The 21766-nt window shown below is 41.5% G+C and overlaps 2 protein-coding genes across 2 annotated transcripts; both read right to left on the reverse strand.

Annotated features, from left to right (window-relative positions):
- Positions 1–4642: 4642 nt before the first annotated feature.
- On the reverse strand, positions 4643–9340 carry cdadc1 (cytidine and dCMP deaminase domain containing 1). Its single transcript, XM_069675067.1, has 11 exons — positions 9135–9340; positions 7416–7516; positions 7151–7328; positions 6728–7031; positions 6439–6645; positions 6247–6359; positions 6086–6135; positions 5333–5502; positions 5057–5246; positions 4854–4902; positions 4643–4771 (listed from the first exon to the last, which is right to left on the reverse strand). The coding sequence occupies exons 1-11, from the start codon at positions 9232–9234 to the stop codon at positions 4674–4676; spliced, it is 1560 nt and encodes a 519-aa protein (XP_069531168.1). The 5' UTR covers positions 9235–9340; the 3' UTR covers positions 4643–4673.
- Positions 9341–10115: 775 nt separating this feature from the next.
- On the reverse strand, positions 10116–20839 carry rcbtb1 (regulator of chromosome condensation (RCC1) and BTB (POZ) domain containing protein 1). Its single transcript, XM_069675238.1, has 13 exons — positions 20797–20839; positions 19515–19800; positions 19153–19303; positions 18191–18357; positions 17084–17242; positions 16894–17001; positions 15987–16129; positions 15649–15712; positions 14143–14269; positions 13929–14055; positions 13674–13825; positions 13460–13590; positions 10116–12418 (listed from the first exon to the last, which is right to left on the reverse strand). Exons 2-13 carry the CDS (start codon positions 19638–19640, stop codon positions 12278–12280), a joined length of 1596 nt encoding a protein of 531 aa, XP_069531339.1. The 5' UTR covers positions 19641–19800; positions 20797–20839; the 3' UTR covers positions 10116–12277.
- Between the last annotated feature and the right edge of the window lie 927 nt (positions 20840–21766).

Consider the following 21766-nt stretch of genomic DNA (forward strand, 5'->3'; position numbering starts at 1 on the left):
TTGTACAACTTTCTCCACAGCTATTGTTAACAAAATTATAATCAGGAAAAACAGAAACCGCCACTGCAAATTTGTAATAAATGTAATTTCGTGAGGGTTAAGAGAGCCTTGAAATGATCCACCTCTGCTCTCTACATGTAGATCTTTGGCACCCCCTGGTGTGCAGAAAATACAGGTTATAACCATCTATTTAAAGTGTGAAATTATAGTTTCCTTTACTAATCAGTAATTGGCTGTAAAATCAATATTGTGCATCCGTATCTACAACAAAGAAGCATCAGACTTGAGTGCAATCCTAAAACACCAAGTAGCTTCATGGATTCACTTGCATCTCCACGTCATCGTAGGAAAGGCTGAGGCGGCTCCCTAGAGAGGAGAAAATACTACACAGTACGTAAAGGCTGATTTGGTTGTCGGATCTGATCGGATTAGGAGGCGAAAGTCTGACCTGTTCCACATGAAGTGAAGAAGCTTTAGTAAGACTGAGATTAAAAGTGTTGTAAGAGTTAGTTTTAGTTGAACAAAAAATGACCTAAAAGGAGTGTAATATTTGAAGTCTTTGAAATGAAGGGCCTTATAAATTGGGCTTCTATTGGTACAGTAAGCTTCAATCATTCTGATCACTGGTTCTCTTCGCTGGTGGCCGATAGCACTTTCTGTATGATAAAAATAATGATTCTTTTTGTTGAGCTGATCACTGTTTTCACTGCTTGATGGTAATTTTTTTTTTTTTAAATGTATGGTTTCATTCATCTCTCGTCATGTACAGTTTCTGAATCGAGTGCCATTTGTGAGTGAGAACATGAACAGGAGACTCGTGTAAAGATTTTTCTTTCTGTACTGTAACGCGTGTTGTACTCTGATGTTGGTGTTAGAGAGGAAGCAGGCGAGAACATTCAGAGGTGCCTTTTTGGTTACTTTTTCGGTGTGTTTCTTTCCTTCTTTTGTATTTTCAGTATCTTTTCTAGGGGGAGCTTAATTATGTTAATGAAAATATGCTCTGGATAGAACATATTTGTTTTTGATTAAGCAGTGAACCTCTTAACTCACTATATTTGAGTTACGCTGTCAAAGAAACGTTTGAAACTTTTTGCAGCTGATTGGTTGCCGTCGTGTACAGACGAGTCATCGTTTCAGTTTGAGTTTGAAGGCGACAAACTCGCAGCGAAAGTTGACCTGCAGCAGGATTTGTTGGTGAAACGTAACTGTGAAATACCCACTTATAGTAAAGGGGGATTCTGGTGTTTTTAAACCTGGGATCAATTTTAAAATATTGTGGGGTCTCAATGACCAAAGTTTTGGAATTGCTCCAACAGATTCCTTCAGCCGGCAGCCGTGAAACAGGCTGTAATGGCTGCGTCATAATCCTTGATGGATCAAAGTGCATCCACTAAAAGTTCTTGTTTCCACTGACAGGCTCAGATTGTTAATCTAAGTGTCTGACAACATTACAGAAAGGATCCCTACAGAGATAGACCTTTTTGTTACAGAGGAAGATGATTTATTTTAACCACAAACAGCCGTTATATCACTCTCCACTAATCCACCAGACTCCACTGAGAAAAACAGCAATTTCAGCTTGCAGAACACAGGAGCTGTTAATCTACTACTGCGACGACTGGTACATTTTTTTATTGTATTGTGTGACTTTGGCATTTTAAACAACTAGTTCAGATCAAACAACACCCAATATCACAAAAATTACCAACTCATCCAGGCAGAAGTATACCAGCAACTCCTGTGTTTTACATGGTAAAATGACTGTTTTTGTGAATGGAGTCTGGTGTCTTTGAAGAGAGCAATTTAACGTCCTCCTCTCTGACAACATTACAGAAAGGATTCCTACAGAGAGAGACCTTTTTGTTAAAGAGGACGAGGATTTTTTTAAAACCAGAAACCGATGTTGCATCGCTCTCTTTAAAGCCACCAGACCCCATTCACAAAAACAATCATTTTAGCTTTCAGAACACAGGAGCTGTTTGTCTACACCTGCCACGATTGGTACTTTTTTTTAATGTTACTGTGTGACTTTGGCATTTTAAACAACTAGTTCAGATCAAAGAACACCCAATATCACACAAATTACCAACTCATCCAGGCAGTGTTAGACCAGCAACTCCTGTGTTTTACATGGTAAAAATACTGTTTTTGTCTGGTGTCTTTGAAGACGTCGCTTTGTGGCTAAAAAAAATCATCTTCCTCTGTAACAAAAAGGTCTATCTCTGTAGGGATCCTTTCAGTAATGTTGTCAGACACTTAGAATAACAATCTGAGCCTGTCAGTGGAAACAAGAACTTTTAGTGGATGTAATTTGCCTTTTAAAGTTTATGTTTCAGCCATTACAGCCCGTCTCACAGCTGCCGGCTAAAGCAATTCGTCATTTAGACCTAAAATTATGTAAAAAATATGGCCCAGATTTAAGAGCACAGGAAGTCCCCTTAAAAGCACATTACAATGTGCAAAATCAATGAGATTAAAGTGCTTTTATTTTGACGGCGTTGGTTTTATATTTGACCTAAAATTGAAAAATGATCATGCTTCCATTTTCTAATATTGACGCAAAATATAAAATATATTCCCCAGCTGATATTTGATTTGCAGGTTACTTTTAGATTCAACGGTAGATTTTAAACCGATTTTATGCTCAATTAAAAACAGTTTGACAGTAAATTTAAAGACTAATCCTTAGCAGTTAAACACAGTTCATCTAAGGAGAATAAGGCAGGTTTGCAGTCCAGTAACATCCTGTGAACTTCCTTTCTGGTTTTTCTCTTCATCTAGCTGAAAAAAAATAAGCGGAAAAACTGCTTTTTTTTTTTTACTTAAACTATGTGACAGTATTAGATTTCATCAGAAAATAACGAGTAAATTTAGACCAACCAGCCAAATGTCTTGATTTTGCCTTTTTTTCCAGCAAAAATATGAACAGCGGAAGTCGACATCGTCATCCCCGTTTACCCTCTGAAAGCAGCAGCCACCGTATTTCCACATTGACGCTGTAATTGTACCACATTCACCGCAAATAAAAGGATGGGAATGCACGCTTTGTGTGTGTGTGCTCATTTATCACCTGCAGTGCAATGAAACTTCATGTATTCTCTCAAATATAACTTTTATTCTGTGTGATTATATCGACACGACCGCTTTAAAAGATGGTAAAACTTCACACTAAAACACACACGATGTTCATCTTACTGTTATATTCGTCTTTCTGTTGGATTTCACACAAACATTTTTGTACCAACAGAAAAATGTTTCACAGAGATACAATAGTGCAGAAAATCACAGCAGGATGTTAAACACTGTGGGTAAATAAATCTAAATGATGACACCATAGTAAAGCTGTAGTATAGTTCAATCTTTCTTTCAAGCCTGAGATGCAAAACGAGTGCAATTGTCTAAAGTTCAAGTAAAATAAAAACATGATTGTAACGTAAACATAAGTATATATACATGTTGCTTTTAAATCTGGAACACAGGGGCTAGACACATAAATACTTTCCCTGTATTCAAGTGAGGTCGGAATAATCAGAGAAAATAGTTCCTGTTTGGGAAAATTCACCTCAAGAGCTCCTCAGGTCAAAACAACAGTAAGCGATGACCCAAAAGACTTCCTCCTCCGTGCGCTGCATTGTTTAAAGTCCAGTTAGCAGCTTGAGAAGCGATCGTGTGTTCAGATCAAAGTGAAGGTAAATTCTCCCCTCCAGATGCGTCTGCTAAATAAACGCTGTCATCTCTCGGTTCATCCCACCCCCCGAAGGAGCGCCCGTTCATCTGTTTGTGCTGAGTCTCAGTTTAAACAGTAAGTTACACAGAGGCTGCACTCTGGCTTACTTCAGCGGGATGAAGCCGAAAAAGAAACTTTAATTAACGGCTCTTCAGTTTGCTGAAGTAACAACATCATGATGCAGATTAGGAACAAGTCACTATGAAGCTTTGTCAGGTCTGTCCTCAAGAGGAGAAGAAAACTACTTTCAAATGAGACGTTTGTTGAACGGAGGGCGGAGCCTTCATTTATGATGCGTTCGAGGAAGTCGGGAAATCTAAACGTTGAACGGCTTTCGTGACAGCATCAAGAAGACTTGTCTCAAGTTGAATTTTTGATCAAGAGCGGATTGTAAGCTGTTAGCATGCAGACGTCTGTTTATAGAGATTATTAAAGAGCTAAATCATGGTCAGATGACGCTGATGGGAGCCGGGATGTGTCTTGCTCTCCACACGGACTGTTTTTCCTGCATACACCGCAGCCTGCTGATACCTGATTGGTCATTACTCATACGAATTTGGAGTAGATGGTAGCTCAGTCTGTGGGGACTTTGCTTGGGAGCCTTGAGCAAGGCACCGAATCCCCCACTGCTTGGGGTGCATGTTTGTACATGTGTGTATTTCGGGCCTATGTTTGTGTAGCATGTTGTAAAAACAGAGTGAAATAATTGAATTTCGCCTCTGGGATAAATAAAGTATCGCTTCTTCAAGTTATTTAAAAGGAGTCTCATGTCTTCAAGTTTGCTGATGATGCTACTGATGATCCGCCTCCCAAAAAACACGCTTCACAATCCCAGTTCTGCACAAAGGAGCAAATAAATAACGGATTTTGTGTGGCACAGATTTGATCTGCGACACCTGAGCTAAAACATGATCCATTTATCCGTCTGTTTGTCCGCAGCTGATGCTCAGCTTGTAGTCGAGTCGTGGGACCGGTTAGTGCACAGCTTCTTGTTGCTGTGGCTCTCCGGCTCGGCCGGTCTGCTGTGCTTCCTAAAATGTCCGTCTGCAACAAGAATTACGACTGTTACAATACAAGAAAGCAAAGGGACAGTTAAAAGAGGACAATAAAAAGAGATGGAACTTACTGGCAATGTGAGGAGCGGACGGCGAGCGGAGTGACGGGCTCCTCTGCCACTGTGAGGAGAAAAGAGATGTGAGATTCTCCGAGGTGGAAGAATCGAATGCAGCAAGAGCAAGAAAGCAGCAGAAGATTTCACACAAAAGTAAACAAAGCAAGAAAAGTATTTTATAAAGTCTTAATCAAACAGATTCTTCAGTCATCACTCACGATGAACTTGCTGACGTTCTTCAGGCTGCTGAACCTCAGGTAGGAGATGTCCACCTTGTCCTTGTCCCTGTCCTGGTCGGTGGTGTAGATGTGAGTGATGCCGGCTCCTCGGATCAGAGGCACGCACTCGTCACACGGATATTTAGTCACAAACATGATGGTGGGCTCGCCTGGTTTGATCTCCCGAGTCCTAAAAACACCAGGAGGAAAACTTCTGTCAAAGTGGTTCGTTTCTTTTTTTAACTTTGTGGAGGTGTTTTCACGTCTTGTGCTGACCTGAACGTGAGTGCGTTCTGCTCGGCGTGGATGATGAATCTGTATTTGCGTCTCTGTCGGTCCTCCTGCTTGTTGTCCATCAGCGGGTACTCGGCGTACTTCGAGCCCGCTGGGTACGCGTTGTATCCGCAACCCACCAGGCAGAGACGCCCCGTTCCATCACTGCCGACCTGGGACGGGAGGGAATCCAATTTTGACTGCATTCTTTATTATTATATATATTTTATATATTTATTTTAATGCTCTAAATCATAGGTCTCCAACCCTGCTCCTGGAGAGCTACCTTCCTGCATGTTTTAGGTTTCTCCGTTCTCTAACACACCTGATTCCAATGTTTTGCTCGTTATCAATCCCCTGAGACACTTCAGTTGGTTGATAACGAGCAGATAATTCAAATCAGGTGTGTTAGAGTGCGGAGAAACCTAAAACATGCACAGGAAGGTAGCTCGCCAGGAGCAGGGTTGGAGATCCCTGCTCTAAATGTTAGATTAGAACCGTCCGACATGAAGCTCTGGGTCGGCCACTGAGCAGCACCCCGGCAGTTCTTAATGCTCTGTTTGTAAAGCACTTTGAATGAATGGTGCTGTTTAAATTAACTTGCCTTACTAGAGTAATACCCTCCATATTTAGGAGGATGGTGATCAAAGATTTTCCCCGTTTGCCTTCTAACTAAAGCTGTAAGAAAAAATGGTTTTGCATCCGAGATAAAAAAAACACACAACAAAGCAAAGGGAAGAAATGTGAGATGCTCACCGACTGTCGTTTGGCCCAGATCACAGCTCCCACTCCCACTTTATGGTCCTCTGGAAGCAAAGTGACAGTTTTGCATTGTTACGACCCTGAATGGTTACATCTTGTAGCATTAAAAACAGGATATGCACCATGAATTATTCTGCAACAAAAGGTTAAATCACCTGTTCTAAAAGCCAGCAAACTGGCTTGGACGATGCAATGGCGAGCCACTTCCTGTGATAGTCCCTCATGACGAGTCGGTTCTTGTGACGGCTCAGAGGGTGCATGCTGCTCCCTGGATCACAGAAGCATCAGTATCAACAACAAAAAAAGCACCTGTGGATGCAGGCACGAAATGAGTGAGTGTTTCTGACCTGTAGAAGCCGTAGTGTTGCGTTGGCATCCCGGCAGCCACTGCAGCGAGGACCTCCACCAGCTCAATCATGTTGTGTCTGAGGTTGGAGAAGTACGGCTCCACGCAGAAGTTCTCCAGACCCATCTGGGTCAAAATCTCCCGGTGCTGCTGAGACGTCTCCACCAGGAAGTGTCTGGAGAAATCCTTCAGGTGTCTCCTCCTCTCTCTGGAAAGCAGGATGAGTATCTCCTTTTAGAAACATGCTGCAGAATCAAAGCTACGTAGGCAGGGTAGAGTAAGCAAAGTACCTGTTGAAGAGTTCCTCTGTGTTCAGCCCCGGCTCCTCATCGCTCACTCTCTCCATGAAGTCACACTCTCTGGACGTCTCGTGGATAAACTGCGACAGGCCGGGAGCCAGCGGCTGCAGCAGCACGCAGAGGTGAGGACGGCTGTTGGATTTGAGCTTCTCTGTTGCAACGGCGTCCAGCGCCGCATCCTCCGAGATGCAGCCAGGTGGATTGTGGGAGTTGGAGTTTGAATGGTTTGTGGAGGTGGGCCTCAGCATGCTGATCTCAGGGTCTCCTGGCCAGAAGGAGATCTGACTGACTCCAGCTGGAAAAACAAGATCACAATCCGTGTGTCAGTATTTTATGGTAATCTCCCTCTCTCTAACCTGTCCATAAAGAGGAATGTTTACTTATATAGCAGAAAGTTTCTGTCCCCCTCCTCACCATTGATGATCATCTTGAGGCAGGTGGCGCAGGGTCTCCGGGAGAAATACAGCTGACAGTCAGCCAGGCGGGGGCCATGTTGGATGATGGCAGCCTGTCCTGCGTGGAGCTCCGGTCCTGAACAGTGGAGTCCAACCACCTTACTGTCCCGCACCACCACCAGACCCAGCCCCCGGGTCTGAAACACAGCAGCAGAGTGTTCTATAACGCACTGTGCTAAATGTGGAGCAGATTTTATTGTTGTATTGTGCGTCTGTAAACCAACCTGACTGTGGTCTTCCTCGTCAGGTTCCTCCTGAGGGAACAGCTCCATCCACAGGCTCAGCAAGGTGAACAGGTTTACCTTTGATAACCTGGGGCCATGACCTGCAGGAGAGACAAGACACACTTTCATTCTTTAATAATACTTGTATTCTTTATTTAGAAAGAAGTTTTCCTTTCAAAGTCACAGAGTAGAAGTTGGTTCCTTCCAACAGCAAATAGAGTTAATGATGTTTAAAGGACTGTAATAGTGAGGAGGATTCCTCTGGAGCCAGCATTTGTAATCGTCTTTTTACATGCTGCCGTAAATCTTCAGAAGGTGTGTGTTGCTTTTCCTGAGATCCTTTTGCGTATTTCAAAGTAATATACCATTTATCATATTATGTATAAACTAAGGGTGTCACAATTAAAACTGATCGAAATAAAGGTTCAAAAAATTCCTTCTTCCTCGCCTATTTGCATATGACTGGGAGTAAAACACTCTAAAAATGATGCAGCACAACTTACCAGTCGTCTGCACTGAAACCAGTTCAGCAGAGCAGGAAAAAACTCCAGCTGTCCTTAAGTCACCTCTGTGGCCACAGTTCACCTTCCCTTATTGCTGCCAGTGAATGTGTTGTATTTACTGTAATTGACATGCATTTACCTTGTTTATTGATTTTACACCTGTAGTGCTTTGTAAACTAGCTTTCTGGCTAACTTCGGGATATTTAAAGGGGACATATTTTAGCTATGTAATCAAGTTTCTGTGATTCTAATGTGTTTTTGTATCGCGTTGGTGAAGTTTCTTGTTTAAAAAATGGCGTACCCCTCCACCACGAGTGTGATCCGACTGTCAACGTTGTAGAAAACATGGCTGTTCTAGGATCGGCTATTCGGCCTTATATGTACGAGCCAGTATCACCAGGAGGTATCGGAATAGTAAGCTGAAATCTTGACTTGACTACAAGCTAGTGCTCTATTTCAGAGAAAGCAAGGTTCTGCGTAGAAAACCGCAGGAATGATGCAGTTTTCACTTTTTCCACTGTGAATAATAAACACCCAAAAACGTGAAACGCATTCACAATATGAGTATCCATTTAAAAGATACGGCCCCTTCAAAGTCATGTTTATATACTGTGTTCTGTCCCTGAGAAATAAACTTCATTATAAAAGGCTCATATCAAACACAAAATAATTTACTGTGCATAATATTAGAGAAAAAAGTAGTGTGCAATTAAAAAGTTGTTTAAAAATCTTCATCTATCTATGAGAATCTAGTTTATACCTAAACCCTAACTTATTGTTGACCTATGTATTTATATTGCGTAACTTGTTTTAGTTTCACTATGCTAATGTCACTTTAGCTTGACTCAGTTTCTTAGAAAATTAGTATTACTGCTAAGAGGGGAAAATGAAACTTAACGATCAGATCTTTTCATACCCTTTCTAGGATTATGTTTTTTTCTCCAGTGTAATCGTTTTTAAATCTATTACGCATCTCCACATTTTAGCATTAATGACGAGAATGTACTGATAGTCATTCTTGTTGTTTGTCTTGTGGTGACAGCTCACATAAACATCCCACTGTAACAAGGAGGGATACTCTCTGCACTATCAAACACGTAGCACCTATATTAGGTCGTATTATTAAATTATCTCTCTCATCTTATCTCTCTCCGCTGTTTTATGGCATGACAATAGAAACCGATGTAGCTTAAACATAACATTAACTCTTCCTCACCTTGTACTCTGCTGTCACTCAGAGTGCAGGTCTCTCTCGTATCTCGACCTGGCCTGGTCTGGCCCGGATCGGCTCGGTTCCGTTTCTCGCTTCCTTCCATTCAGTTCAGACAGGTAACAATAGGATATCTCGACCCGGCTTCCAATAAGATAAGAGCAACACTTGAGAGATGGTAAGAGTTCGACCAGAATGAATATTAACCCGGTGTACAATGTCAAGGGAGTCAAATTGAAATACACTAGTTCCGGATGCTGCTTTCAAAATAAAGGTCTAACGGACAAACATACTGTATTTACTTCAAAAGACACAAATCTAAGAAGGATATGTAGGATTTTTAACAATATACATACATATGTGAATATAGAACCATGATTTCTTCTGAAAGTGCGACTACTACGACTAAAAATTAGTCGCAAAAGTTATCTAAAAGTTAGTTAGCAGTTAGCGACGGGATCTAAAAGAGTCTAAACTCACCATATAACGTTGGACAGTGAAACCGGCATTTACTTTAAATTAATTTAACGTGTTTAGCTTTTCCTAAAAAATTATATACAATTTATATCCCGCCCACACACTGTTAACGTCTTACTTTTTAGGATAAATGTACCTACACGTGTTGCTATTAGGGCTAACATTCAGCGACTTGATGAACTTCCGGGTTACTTCCGCAATAGCTACTGACGTAATCAGTCGCAGTTACGAGTAGAACGTTCCTTATATACCAATTTCTGTCACTAGGTGGCAGCACACTACCGTTATCATACAGCATACCATACCGCTGCTGTTTATATAGCAATAAGCTGCTTTAGCAAAAACAACAAATTAAATTTAGAAAAAAATAATAGTTTAGAAATTAAAATAACTAATTAGAGAGGATTTTGGCATTAATCTCTGAAGGAATATGCATATATAAACGTGACTACTTTAGGGTAAAGTATGCATCATATTTAAACAAAGAGTTTTCAGTTATTTATTGCTTTCCAGAAATATGTCAACCCATAACTATGTATAAAAAACAAAGCAAAATAACATGTAACAGCAAAAACGCAGTCATAAAATCCAAACATTGTATTGCTGCCACCTCATAGTAAACATTTATGCTATAAGCTGAATTTTAAACATATTAACTGCAGTTTTAAAGACTTGTTCTTAGTAAATAAAAGCTTAGCAAAGCACAATAAAAATATATATTTTATCTTAATACACATAGCAAAACAATCTTATGTTTTCTAGGTAGCTTTTCATAAAAAAACTCCAGAAAAACTGTAAACTGGCTCATTGTTCTGCTAAAGCTTTAACTTAGAACTGCTTTCTAACCTGAATGAAACTGTGCTTTCATAATAAACACAAGTAAAATGGTTATTTCAAGCATCTGAGTGCAACTAGAAACAGAAACTGATGTCAGTGCAGCCAACTGAGCTGGACAATATAACTCTTAAAGAGGAAGTAAGAACTCAGACCTGCAGGCAGTTTTTGGTCATCATAAACTTAAGCAAACAAGTTGATAACAAAACATTTAAATGTATTCTGCAGAGCATTTTTCAGATTACATTTAGCTTGCAGTGTCTTAGTGCTTTACATTTTTACTGCATTTAGAAAATAAACTGCAGAAAACAGACAACTTACCAAGTTTGCTGCACATTTTTTTAGCTGCAATTACAGATGAAAACAGTCGTATTGAATCAGTTGTTAAAGGTCCTGTCTGTAACATGTAACTCACCACCCATCTTAGATACATTTTGTATATTTTTACACTTGCAAGGAAGAATAAAAGCTGCTAGTAATGTAACAGTGCCTCAAATGTTTACCATTTCCTTTGTAACAATAATAGTGCAACATATCTTTGTTTTCTAGTGATCTCTCCCACACCACCACAGCATTAAATAGTATTTGACCTATTGCTCTACTGCTGTTTAACAGTGAGAAGAAGTAAATGTAGTTTCTTAAAGTGCCACGTAACACAGGTTTAAATCAGGCAGATAAAGTATAAAAAGGACATTATAATACATCCCACAATGTTTCTGAGCCTACAAAATGTACACAATACCAGCCGACAAAGTGACCTATAATAACCCCTAGTAGGATCCGGACTTATCTTATTTTGTCAGCTCAAAAGGGAATTCTGGAAATTTGAAACCTGGGCCCTATTTTTTTGCCACAAACAGCTGTGTCATCGCTCGCTTTTAAGCCACCAGACTCCATTGAGAAAAACCTTGATTTAACCGAGCAGAACATGGTCCCAGGCTGCCTCAATCGCTACACTTGTTTGTTTTGAAGTGTGGTGTTAGATAAGAGCTAACACTTCAAAACACCAGGGTTGAATAATAACACACACAAAAGAACCGATTGAGGCAGCAACTTCCACGTTCTGTGAGGTAAAATTGCTGTTTTTGTCAATGGAGTCTGGTGGCTTTGAAGTGGCTGTTCGTGGTTCCTCTGTGACAAAAAGGTCTATCTCTGCAGGGATCTTTTCTGTAATGCTGAAGTCAATTGCCCTGAAAGATTACTTTGTAGACATTACAGTCGGTCTTGTGGCTGCCAGCTGATCTAACCTACTGGCGCAATTCCACAACTTTTGTACCCATTAGTCATTTAGACCCTGAAGTTGTTTAAAATAGTTCCCAGGTTTAAAAACAGCAGAATTCCCTTTTAAATTGAAAGGTTTAACACATACAAAGAGTTTCAGTATAGTGGTATTACTTTCCTGGCCAGTGTGATTCCCCCATTTAAGCGCATCTCTTTCACTGTCCAAACAAAGACTGCATCTTTTCCTGAAAGTAAAGGAAGACTTTGCAGGACGAGAAAACAAACAAAAATTCAAGTATCCATCAAGAACGTTATGAGTAAGATGCAGTGCGACAGAAAAAGGCGCCAGGGCTTTGTCGAGCGACTCCACAGAAATCGCCCCAAGTGCTGACTTCTGCAGATCCATGAAATACGCAGCTTAACTTCCAGTCCATCTTGTGAGTGATGCTACATATGTGACGAGATGTGTCTCTGTAAATATCACTCCATATGTCAAAAAAAAGGAATCTCCTCTTAGGAATGTTGAACGGCTACTTGTGGAGCGGTGACACACCCAGAGTGCAAGTCCCCCTTGGTCAGATTAGAGTTTATAAATTGTAGGAAAGTGAGGGTACCACTCAGTTCTTGAAGGCTCCGCAGCGGCTCGCTCGGCTGATGAAATCCTTGAGCATCGCTCCGTCCACCTGCCAGAAAGCTCCGGTCTGCGTCACCTGAGTCAGGTGGTTCACACAAAACCTGAAACAGAACACTTCCAGGTCCTAGAGAAAGACAAATAATGAGAGAAAGGCTGAGAAAATACAACATATAAGAGAAGAATTGACATGATCCAGAGTATACAACGCCACACTAACTTTGAGGATAATTTGCTGACTGAATTAATGTATTGTTCTATTGATATTATACAAACTAAATGCACAAGACATTAGCTTGTCCTGTCAATCGCTTTACAATCAATTCTCTATTATTCTAACGTGTTTTTGAATCAAGTTGGTAAACATATTTTAATTTAATTACAAAGCCTCTCCTTCCTCCTGAAACGAACCGACTGCTTAGCCCCTCCCCCACTTGTGCGATCTGACTGCACTGTCACTTCAAAGTTGTGGAAAACATGGCTGCTCTAGGATCAATTATTCTTCCTTATATGTACGAGCCAGAATCGGCAGGAGGTATTGGAATGGTAAGCTGAAATCTTGACAACGACTTGACTACAATCTCGTGCAAGAAGGCAGCCTGAGGTGAACGACCGTGAATGACGATTGGTCGATTTCAGCAATGCAATATATGAGAATATCCATTCTAAAGATACGGCCCCTTCAAGCAGCCCCTCAATTGCTGTAAATTCAGAGTTGGCTGTTATTGTAAAGTAAACAGGATAAACCATTATAACCACTAAACCAGAATTTTAGTGTTATGACATCGTGGTGTAAAGACAAGTGTGTAAAAGTAGTAGCTGAAAAATGAAGCCAGAGCAGAATTGCATAAAACTGCAGTTCCTTGAAAGGCCACTTGAGGCTTGCTCCAATAGAGCCCCATGTTAATATCCCATTTTGCAAGTTTTAGTGAAGGAAATTCTAGTATTACATTCATCTGTTAGCACTAATTTGCAGGAACAACTTTCTGCACCCACCCTACCTAGCTCCAGCCCTCGACTATTTAACTTTAAATATCTCAGCTAATGCCTCGCTCCTCTTCCGCTCCACCCTTTCATCCAAATATGGTTATTTCTGACTCTTATAAAACTAGATGGCAAGGCAACTTTCCAAACCTAACATCACACAGTCTATGTGTGCGTATTGTACCTCTGCGTCATATCGTATGGCAGCAGACAGCAGGGTGAAGGCATTCTCGACGGTGATTCCTCTCTTGATGATCTGCTGACACAGACGTTTCAGGCGGTTTTCACAGTAAGAGGTGGCCAAGTCCAACAGGCCTGCAGAGAAGACACAGAGGAAGTGTAAATACATCTCCATAAGCATCTAAATCATAGGACATAAAATCTGTAAGTGTGCTAACCGATGGCGTCCTCAGGTGGAAGGTCAACAGTGTCGGTGTAGAGAAACTGCAGGAAGGATCTGTAGACGGGGTACGAGAACTGTCCGATCTCGATGACGTCCTGCTGATCCTCCGTCCACTGGGAGCGAAACATGGAGCGGAAATGCTCACACCTACTCGAAACACAACAATGATGCTCATAAAACAACGGTAACACCAAACGTTATCAATAATTTAGATACTTTTTATAATATAATATCTTATGTGAACACGTACCTGATCTTCAGCACAGCTTTGTGAACGTGAATGCATTTCCCGTCCACGCTGAATTTGAGGTCAGCCGTTTCCGGACTGTCGAACTCTTTCCTCAGAGCCTCGGCAACAGTCAGGAAGTCATCGTGCTCTGGATGATTCAGAATACAGAAACCACCATTTATTCTTTTGTTCAGATAAATATGACAGTAAATATTCTCGTATAGTGTTTACAGACCCATTGATGTGAGCCTCCACATGACGGAGGGCGTGGCGAAGCAGGCGAAGACGTCGTCAGTGTTGGTGAAGTGTGTGAGGTGCGGAGTGACGAGCAATTGACCTCGACACTGACCCCACATGTACACCTGCAGGATAAACACTGTTACTAGCATCCCAGTTACAAACATATTAATCAGTGCAGAGGCATAGACGGCAGGTGAAAGGTAATAATCCGGCCTTTTTAAGGAAGAAATAAATTCATGCAGGGGGACCTTATGATTTAGGATTATCTTTCTTACGACTGTTTGTTTGTGCTTCCTTGAAAAGAAACTCTATAAACAAGATGTGTGTACTTTAAGTGATGCAAGAAAAATCCTTCTTCTTCCTTCTTGACAAAGTATAAGGCAAAATGATTGAGTATGTTTTTGTGCCGGGGTTAATGTTGACAATTCTTATTAAATGTATAAAAATCTGCATTTCATGTGTTGGCTCAAACACGCCATCTACTGTTTTAAATCAGCCCTGGACCTTGTCAGCCGATGGTGACGTAGACACGACCGTTGGAGACAAAATTACATCATGAAATTTATTTAAAAAAAAGGAACGTTAACGCCTGTCAATGCACTCGCAGTTGCATGTGCATGTTGCCTCGGCACTGAAAGCTCCGGCTTCAGGCATTAGTGGCGGCGGGAGCCTCCACCACACTAAAGTGCTCTTCTGGGGACACCTCAAAAGAGCCCTCTGTGCCACATGTGCCTTGTGACTCTGTGTCGCTCTCCATTTTTCTCTGGCCAGGGGAGGGGACGTCACTGAGCTGCCAGACACGCCCACCCCCCTCTGAGCCCCTGGCCCACTTTGAGCATTTTTCAAAATCGTGCATTCGATGGAGTTATGGTCAGACCTGTGGGTGCAGTTACACTTTAATATAATTAAAAAAGGTGTTATAAAGAAATTCACCCCCCGTACAGTTATACTGAACAATAAAATTAGATAAAACATTTTTTATAGCAGGCTGTAAAGATGTTTATTTCTGCTGTAAAAATTGGCATGTTCCCATCTGGTATAATGTTATTTCTTGTTTTCTGGAGCCTCAAGTGGACGCTCGAGGAACTGCAGTTTTTTGCATCTCACATTTTTCAACACCAGAGGTTGCCGCTTGGCGTGCATTGAGTGTGCATCGATGTCAGCATCATGATGTCATACGCTCTGTGAGAACTTGCGGTGTGAAGTTTGTTGTCTGCTGAAGTGTTCTGAAATCTGTATGAGCTGCTGTTACTCAGAATTCATTAAGAATGGATTGCGGCCACTAAAAGCACCGATTATCATGAACACAATATGCTGTGGGAATAGGAGCTCGAGATGGACTGCAGACTGCGGCTGCAATTCTTATTCACAGCAGCTCATACTTTTAGTTTAAATGTTATATTTTATTATTTTTTATATTTATTATCATTATTCCTCAGATGTCACCAGAAGGGCTCCGTACAAAACAAATCATTGTAGAGAAGATGCATTGGATTTGTACCTGCCCGCTTTGAGTCTTGGCTGCTGAGGTATGTGTTGAGTGGCATGCTGCGACTTCTACGATCCTGTCAAATGAGAGATGTATTAACAAATGTTTTCATACTTAAATATGTAACCAATCACATCTGTGTATCATAGCCACAACAACAAGCTAAGAGTAGCAGGATTTGTTCTTTTTTACTACTTAAGACCAGCAGCAGGAGGAAATGTACAGAAGGAGGAAATGAGGACAGGAAACAGGAAGTTTATGTCTCAACAGGATGGGAAGAAACTCGCCTGTCTTTCTCCCTGTAACATACAATACTGATCTAGAAACCAGCTTCGAGCACTCTCCCATACCTCTCTTTGTCAGGCATGATTTGCACAGGGCTGAGCTGGTTGCTCTTGTTGCCGGTTCCCAGCTGACCGTAGGTGTTGGCTCCCCAGGTGTACAGCAGCCCCTCGTCTGTTTGTGCCAGGCAGTGTCCGTAGCCTGATACGATCTGGAAAAACAGGGAAGACTTGAGTCATGAGTGAGTCATGCACAGGGACAATTAAATGAGGGAAAAATCAACCAACCTGTAATGGCTGCAACATAATCCTCTCATGTGGCCACTAAAAGTTCTTGTTGTTTCCACTGACAAGCTCAGATTGTTATTCTAAGTGTCTGACAACATTACAGAAAGGATCCCTACAGAGGAAAACATTTTTGTTAAAGAGGATGATGCTTTTTTTAAAGCCAGAAACAGCTGTTATATATCCGTCATTAAAGTCACCAGACTCCATTGACAAAATCACTGATTTTAGTTCACAGGACACTAAAGTTGCTTGTCCGCAGCTGATCGATTGGTTAGTCTTTTATGATGTGTGCTTGACAAATAATGTGTTGGTTTAATCTGTTTAACACATTAGAGTCACATAATAACACAAATAAACTAACCGGTTCAGGTAGTGGTAAACAGCATCTCCACTGTACAGTCGGGTAAAATTACTGTTTTTCCTAATGGAGTCTGGTGGGCTTTGAAGCAAGCGATGTAACAGCTGTTTCTGGTTAAAAATAGCATCATTCTCTGTAACAAAAAGGTCTGTCTCCGTAGGGATCCTTTCTGTAATGTTGTCAGACACTTAGAATAACAATCTGAGCCTGTCAGTGAGAAAAAAGGAGGATTTTTAGAGGACCTACTTTTATCTACCGCATTTGCCCCACATGACTATGTTGCAGCCCATCTCACAGCCTGACAAATCTTTAACATCGTTTTTTTCTTACCTGTGAAATACAAAGCCCTTGGAGTGTAGTGAGGCGGCAAGGCTGCAGCTGGTTTCCATTGTTACCAATACCCAGCTGTCCATTACCATTATAGCCCCAGCCAAAAACCTACAAAGGCATAGAACAATTGTAGTCACTGTATGCATTTTAGATGGGATGACTGGCATCATTAGCATCAATGCATCCTCACCTCTCCGTTGTCGATCAGAGCCATGGAGGACGTCTGTCCACACGTGATGCCCACTGTGGTCTTGCCCTGCAGGGAGCTGGTCACTTTCCTGGGGTACGGCTGGTTGGCTGTGTTGCCTGAGCCGATCTGGCCACAGTTATTGTAACCCCACGCAAAGACCTGGGGAACACAAAGGCAGGTGGTTAAGATGATGAAGCTGTAGGGCTCTACAATTCTAATGTCATGTTTTTATTGCCATTTGAAAATAAGCCTGTCTGAGCTTAGCATTAAACAGGAAAAACAGTAGCCTGGCTCTGTCCTTAAAGGTGCTAAATCCACCAACAAGCACCTCCTGGTGCACTAATAACACTGTACATCTGGTTTGTTTCATTTGTACAAAAGTGTAGAAACAACAAGTTGGACTTTAAAACGTTACTTGCTAGCTTAATTTTTGGCCGTCCTAGTGCAAGAATGCTAATTAGAGAGCCTTAAACATTAAATCTGTTGTGATACAAGCCTCTTTCATTTGTGCTATGCTAAGCTAACCAGCTGCTAGCTGCAGTTGTGTATCCGTCCTCTCATTTAGCTCTCAGTAAGCAACCCAAAATATCAAACAACTCCTTTACAGACAGATCTAACGTTAAGCTGCCAACAAGCGGAGGCAGACGTTGTGTAATTACTAAATGCACACCAACAGTGTTTACACAGCACTGTTAAATGTGCAGTTTGGACCATTGAACACAGCAACAGCTTTTCCTGTTACCCACAGACACACACCCACACCCAAAGACACACACAGCCTAATTAGCTTTAGTGCATATGGTTTAAGAGTAAGCAGCTTAACCTGAAACTAGTGGAGTGGAAGGTGTTTACGCTGAGGCTGTCAACATGGAATACTAGTGTCTGCTAATGGGCTGTTTCCGCTTTAATCTTCTGTTTTTCTCTTTGTAATTAAATTATATGGAAAATTATGCATTAAATCAAGTCTTGCAACTAAGATTCTACAATATTTTGCTTTCAGAATAATACATTTTCCCATGCAACTGCTGTAATTATTTGTTTTAACTGCCATCTCCCCTAAAAGGTGTTAAAGTCTCATGAATGATTCAGATTCAGATCAGCAGCTACCTCTCCATCGTGAGTGAGAGCCATGGAGTGATGCGATCCACACGACACTTCTTTCACTTTCTTGTTCTGCAGGTTAGCGGTGACCAGCACCGGGGACAGTCCCTGGTTGGTGTTCCCGTTTCCCAGCTGGCTGTAGCCGTTGTGTCCCCACGCAAACAGCTGTCCATCTGCAAGGAATCAGCACAAAGATTAATCACAAAGATGGGTCAAAGATCGGAAGACTCAGAAGATTAGGAATCCAGACTTTACCAGACTGAAAGTTAATACAGGAGAAGATCAAAACTATAGAGCCATGTTGCTTAGGAGAAGTGACTGTAAATTCACATCAGAGGTTTCATCATGAAAATTGCCAACATATCCAATAAGTTTAATACCAATGCATCATAATAGACATAGGGTGGCTACAGGTAAGATCCTTTTTTAACCACAAACAGCTGTTACATCGCTCTCTGTAAAGTCACCAGACTCCATTGACAAAAACAATAATTTAACTTTAAGAACATGGGGGCTGCTGGTCTACTGCTGCTGTGACTATTATGCGAATGTTTTTATTGAAGGATGAGTTTGGATCGAAGAGAAATATTTCTGCTGTACACAATAACACTAAAAAGTAACTTAAAGAGGCGGCAGTTGACAAGTAACTCTTGTGTTCTGTGAGGTAAAATTACTGTTTTTTCCAATGGAGTCTGGTGGCTTTCAAGAGAGGGATGTAACGGCTGTCTCTGGTTTCAAAAAAGCATCTCTGGAGGGATCCTGTCTTTAATGTTGTCACAGTTTAAATAGCAATCTGAGCCTGTCAGTGGCAAAAAACAGACTGAGTGGTTGACGCTGCAGCCATTAGTCCATTTCGAGAGACAGGAACACTTGTATTGACAGGGTTAAAGGGGAGAGCAGCAGATACACATGCTATGAGCAGATGCTTTGCAGACTAAATTATTCAAAGAGCTAGCATAAGTACAAACCGTCAGTAGCTAATAGGACGTGTGGTCCGCTGCCGTAGCTCAAGCTGACTACTTTCTTCCCCCGCAGGAAGTCCAGTTTCTTTGGCACAATGGTGCTCAGACTGTCTCCTGTACCGAGGCAGCTACTGCTGTTACACCCAAACACAAAAACCTAGGAAATAACAAAACAGACACACGCTACTTAGAACAAAAGCACAGAAAAGGTTCAGAGAAATGCAAGAACACAATACAATTGACTTAACATACTTGGCTATTTTTTTCTAATGCATGAACCGATCACAGGAAAAGCTGCATCAACAACTTCTTGGAGAAACCTCAGATATCAAAAGAGGCAGAATACACTGCTGGTGCCTCGCACTCACCTCATTGGCATGTGTGATGTAGATGGCCTCATTTGCATAGATTCCAAAGACACAGGCCTGTCGAATCGTGGCCAGCTCCTCGTTGCTTAGCAGAGAGAACAGGGGCCACTTACTGACGTCCACCATGGCTCCGGCAAAGCTCAGCCTTCCTTGTCGGGGAGGGGGAGTCAGGGCTGACGGGGGAGAGGAGGGAGGAACGGGAGGGGGATGACGAGGAGAAGGGAGGATGTGTGGAGGAGATGCTGGAGGAGGTGGGGAGCAAGGAGCTGAATCATCCCTGCTGACACTTCAGAAAGGACAAACATAAACACACTTGTAAGTAAATGGAAGAAGGCAAGAAACAGAGTGGGCTTTAGAAACATACACAGACGGATGCACTCAAAATGACATGCAAAATAAAAATAATCAATGGTTCTTACTCCAGGAGTGACAGCCAGAAGTTGAAGTAACTTACTGTCTTCAACCTGGAGATACTTCCTCAAGCTCGAAATGAAACTAGCATTGCATGCAATCAAAGCAGGAGAACATGTGATCTATTTACTGCAAGGCTTGATGCTTCATGTATTTGGCTGCACTTGAAATGGGCCAACTTCAACGCTAAATTTTCCAAATAAATATTTTCTTGCTTACAGGAGGGTATTTAATGTCTCCAACAGCAGCTAATGACTCATTAGTTTGCTTAACCAAATCCGCCCTTCAATTCGGCATACATGCCAACTTCACTGAACACTTCAAAATTTGAAAGTGATGGACATAATACTTACAGTTTAGCTACAATAAACGCTACTAATTGTGTTTGTTACAACCAAACTCTCCCCGTCCTAATTGTGTTTATGTTACAACCAAACTCTCCCCGTACCAACGTGGCTTACACTGATTAAGAACAGTCACAGATACACAGACACAGTCACATATTATTTAATATGTTCTGTAGCTTACAAGACAAGCAGTGGTACTAGCCAAACAACTTAAATAACATTGTCAGCGAGCTTTAACTGTGTCGTGTCAACCTACTAAATTCCCCCCCTCATAAGCCCCTTGTTTTAAAAGGATGTATGAATTTGAACCATTTAGTAGGCAACACAACAAGCTAACTGAAGCATAGATAACCGGAGAAGCTAGTAGCTTAGTTAAGCGCTTTCCTGTTCTCTTCCTACCTAAAGCATCGCTCCATGACAACGAGTCAACTGAGAAAAGACAGACAAACAGTGACATTTCATTACAACATCGCTTCAATACAACACCCATGTCTATAATATCTAAAGTAACGGTAAAAAGTTACCCGACTGAAATCGCCTGCCCGGTGTTGTCAACAGTAACACTGCGTCGAGTGTAACCAATTCTTCTTCGTCTTCTTTATTTCCGGCACAGTAGGCGGTGCATGCGCGTTTTGCTGCTCCCCCTCGAGCCACTAGTGAAACAATCCTTTTAATACAGTATACAGTTGCAAGGTTTTATTCAAACTGGAGACTTGAAACTAGCGATAATAAACTCTTAAGCCAAAATGTTTTTTAAAAATCAAAATGGAATAAGCATCAATGACTAACCAGTGCAGTCGCCCACTCCTTGCCATTAGAAAGAAGGCAGAAGTGTCACTTCGATCATCTACATGCTGCGTCCACTACTTATACTGTTTATAGTGTATGGAAACTGCAGCTAGCACTAGGATAACAATTGGAAAAGCGGTGAACACCAGGACGGGTCATATTAGACGAAACATGAGTCAGCCATATTTGTTTGAGCCCAGTCAGAACCAGAACCAGAGAAGAAGTCATTTTGGCGCCAAAAACAACGAGTATGAAATCGGCGGCTAGCATATTTAATGGGAGTGGTGAGTGTTGCTAGCATCTCCGTTTATGTTGTTTGTTGACATGTTAGCTCTTAACTGGTAATGTCTGCCACAGTGTTAATGGTTGTCAAAAAATACTATAATATTTGCTACCATAATAAGGTGTTTGGCAGGTATAGAAGGAAAAGTTTGCATCAACAAAAACTTGCTGAGTTTGCTGTCAAAACTGTCACAATGCTAATGCTAACTGTCACTTGCCGTAGCTGGGTGTTTCCTCTTTGTTTTCCGGTGTTGTGACATATTACACAGTGATTGGTGCACAGATATCTCCCCGTAGAGTAGAGGAATGTAAAAACACCCTCTGGATACATAAACGTTAGAAAAACATCTTGAGTGTAAGGGATCTTTAGGATAAGCCCGTTTTTCTTTCACTCTAAAATCAACAGGTCAACTTCGTTCAACA

This window comes from Semicossyphus pulcher, unplaced genomic scaffold (genome assembly GCF_022749685.1).
Source record: "Semicossyphus pulcher isolate SPU_LCO1_2020_fin unplaced genomic scaffold, fSemPul1.0.p SCAF_24, whole genome shotgun sequence".
Taxonomy (NCBI): domain Eukaryota; kingdom Metazoa; phylum Chordata; class Actinopteri; order Labriformes; family Labridae; genus Semicossyphus; species Semicossyphus pulcher.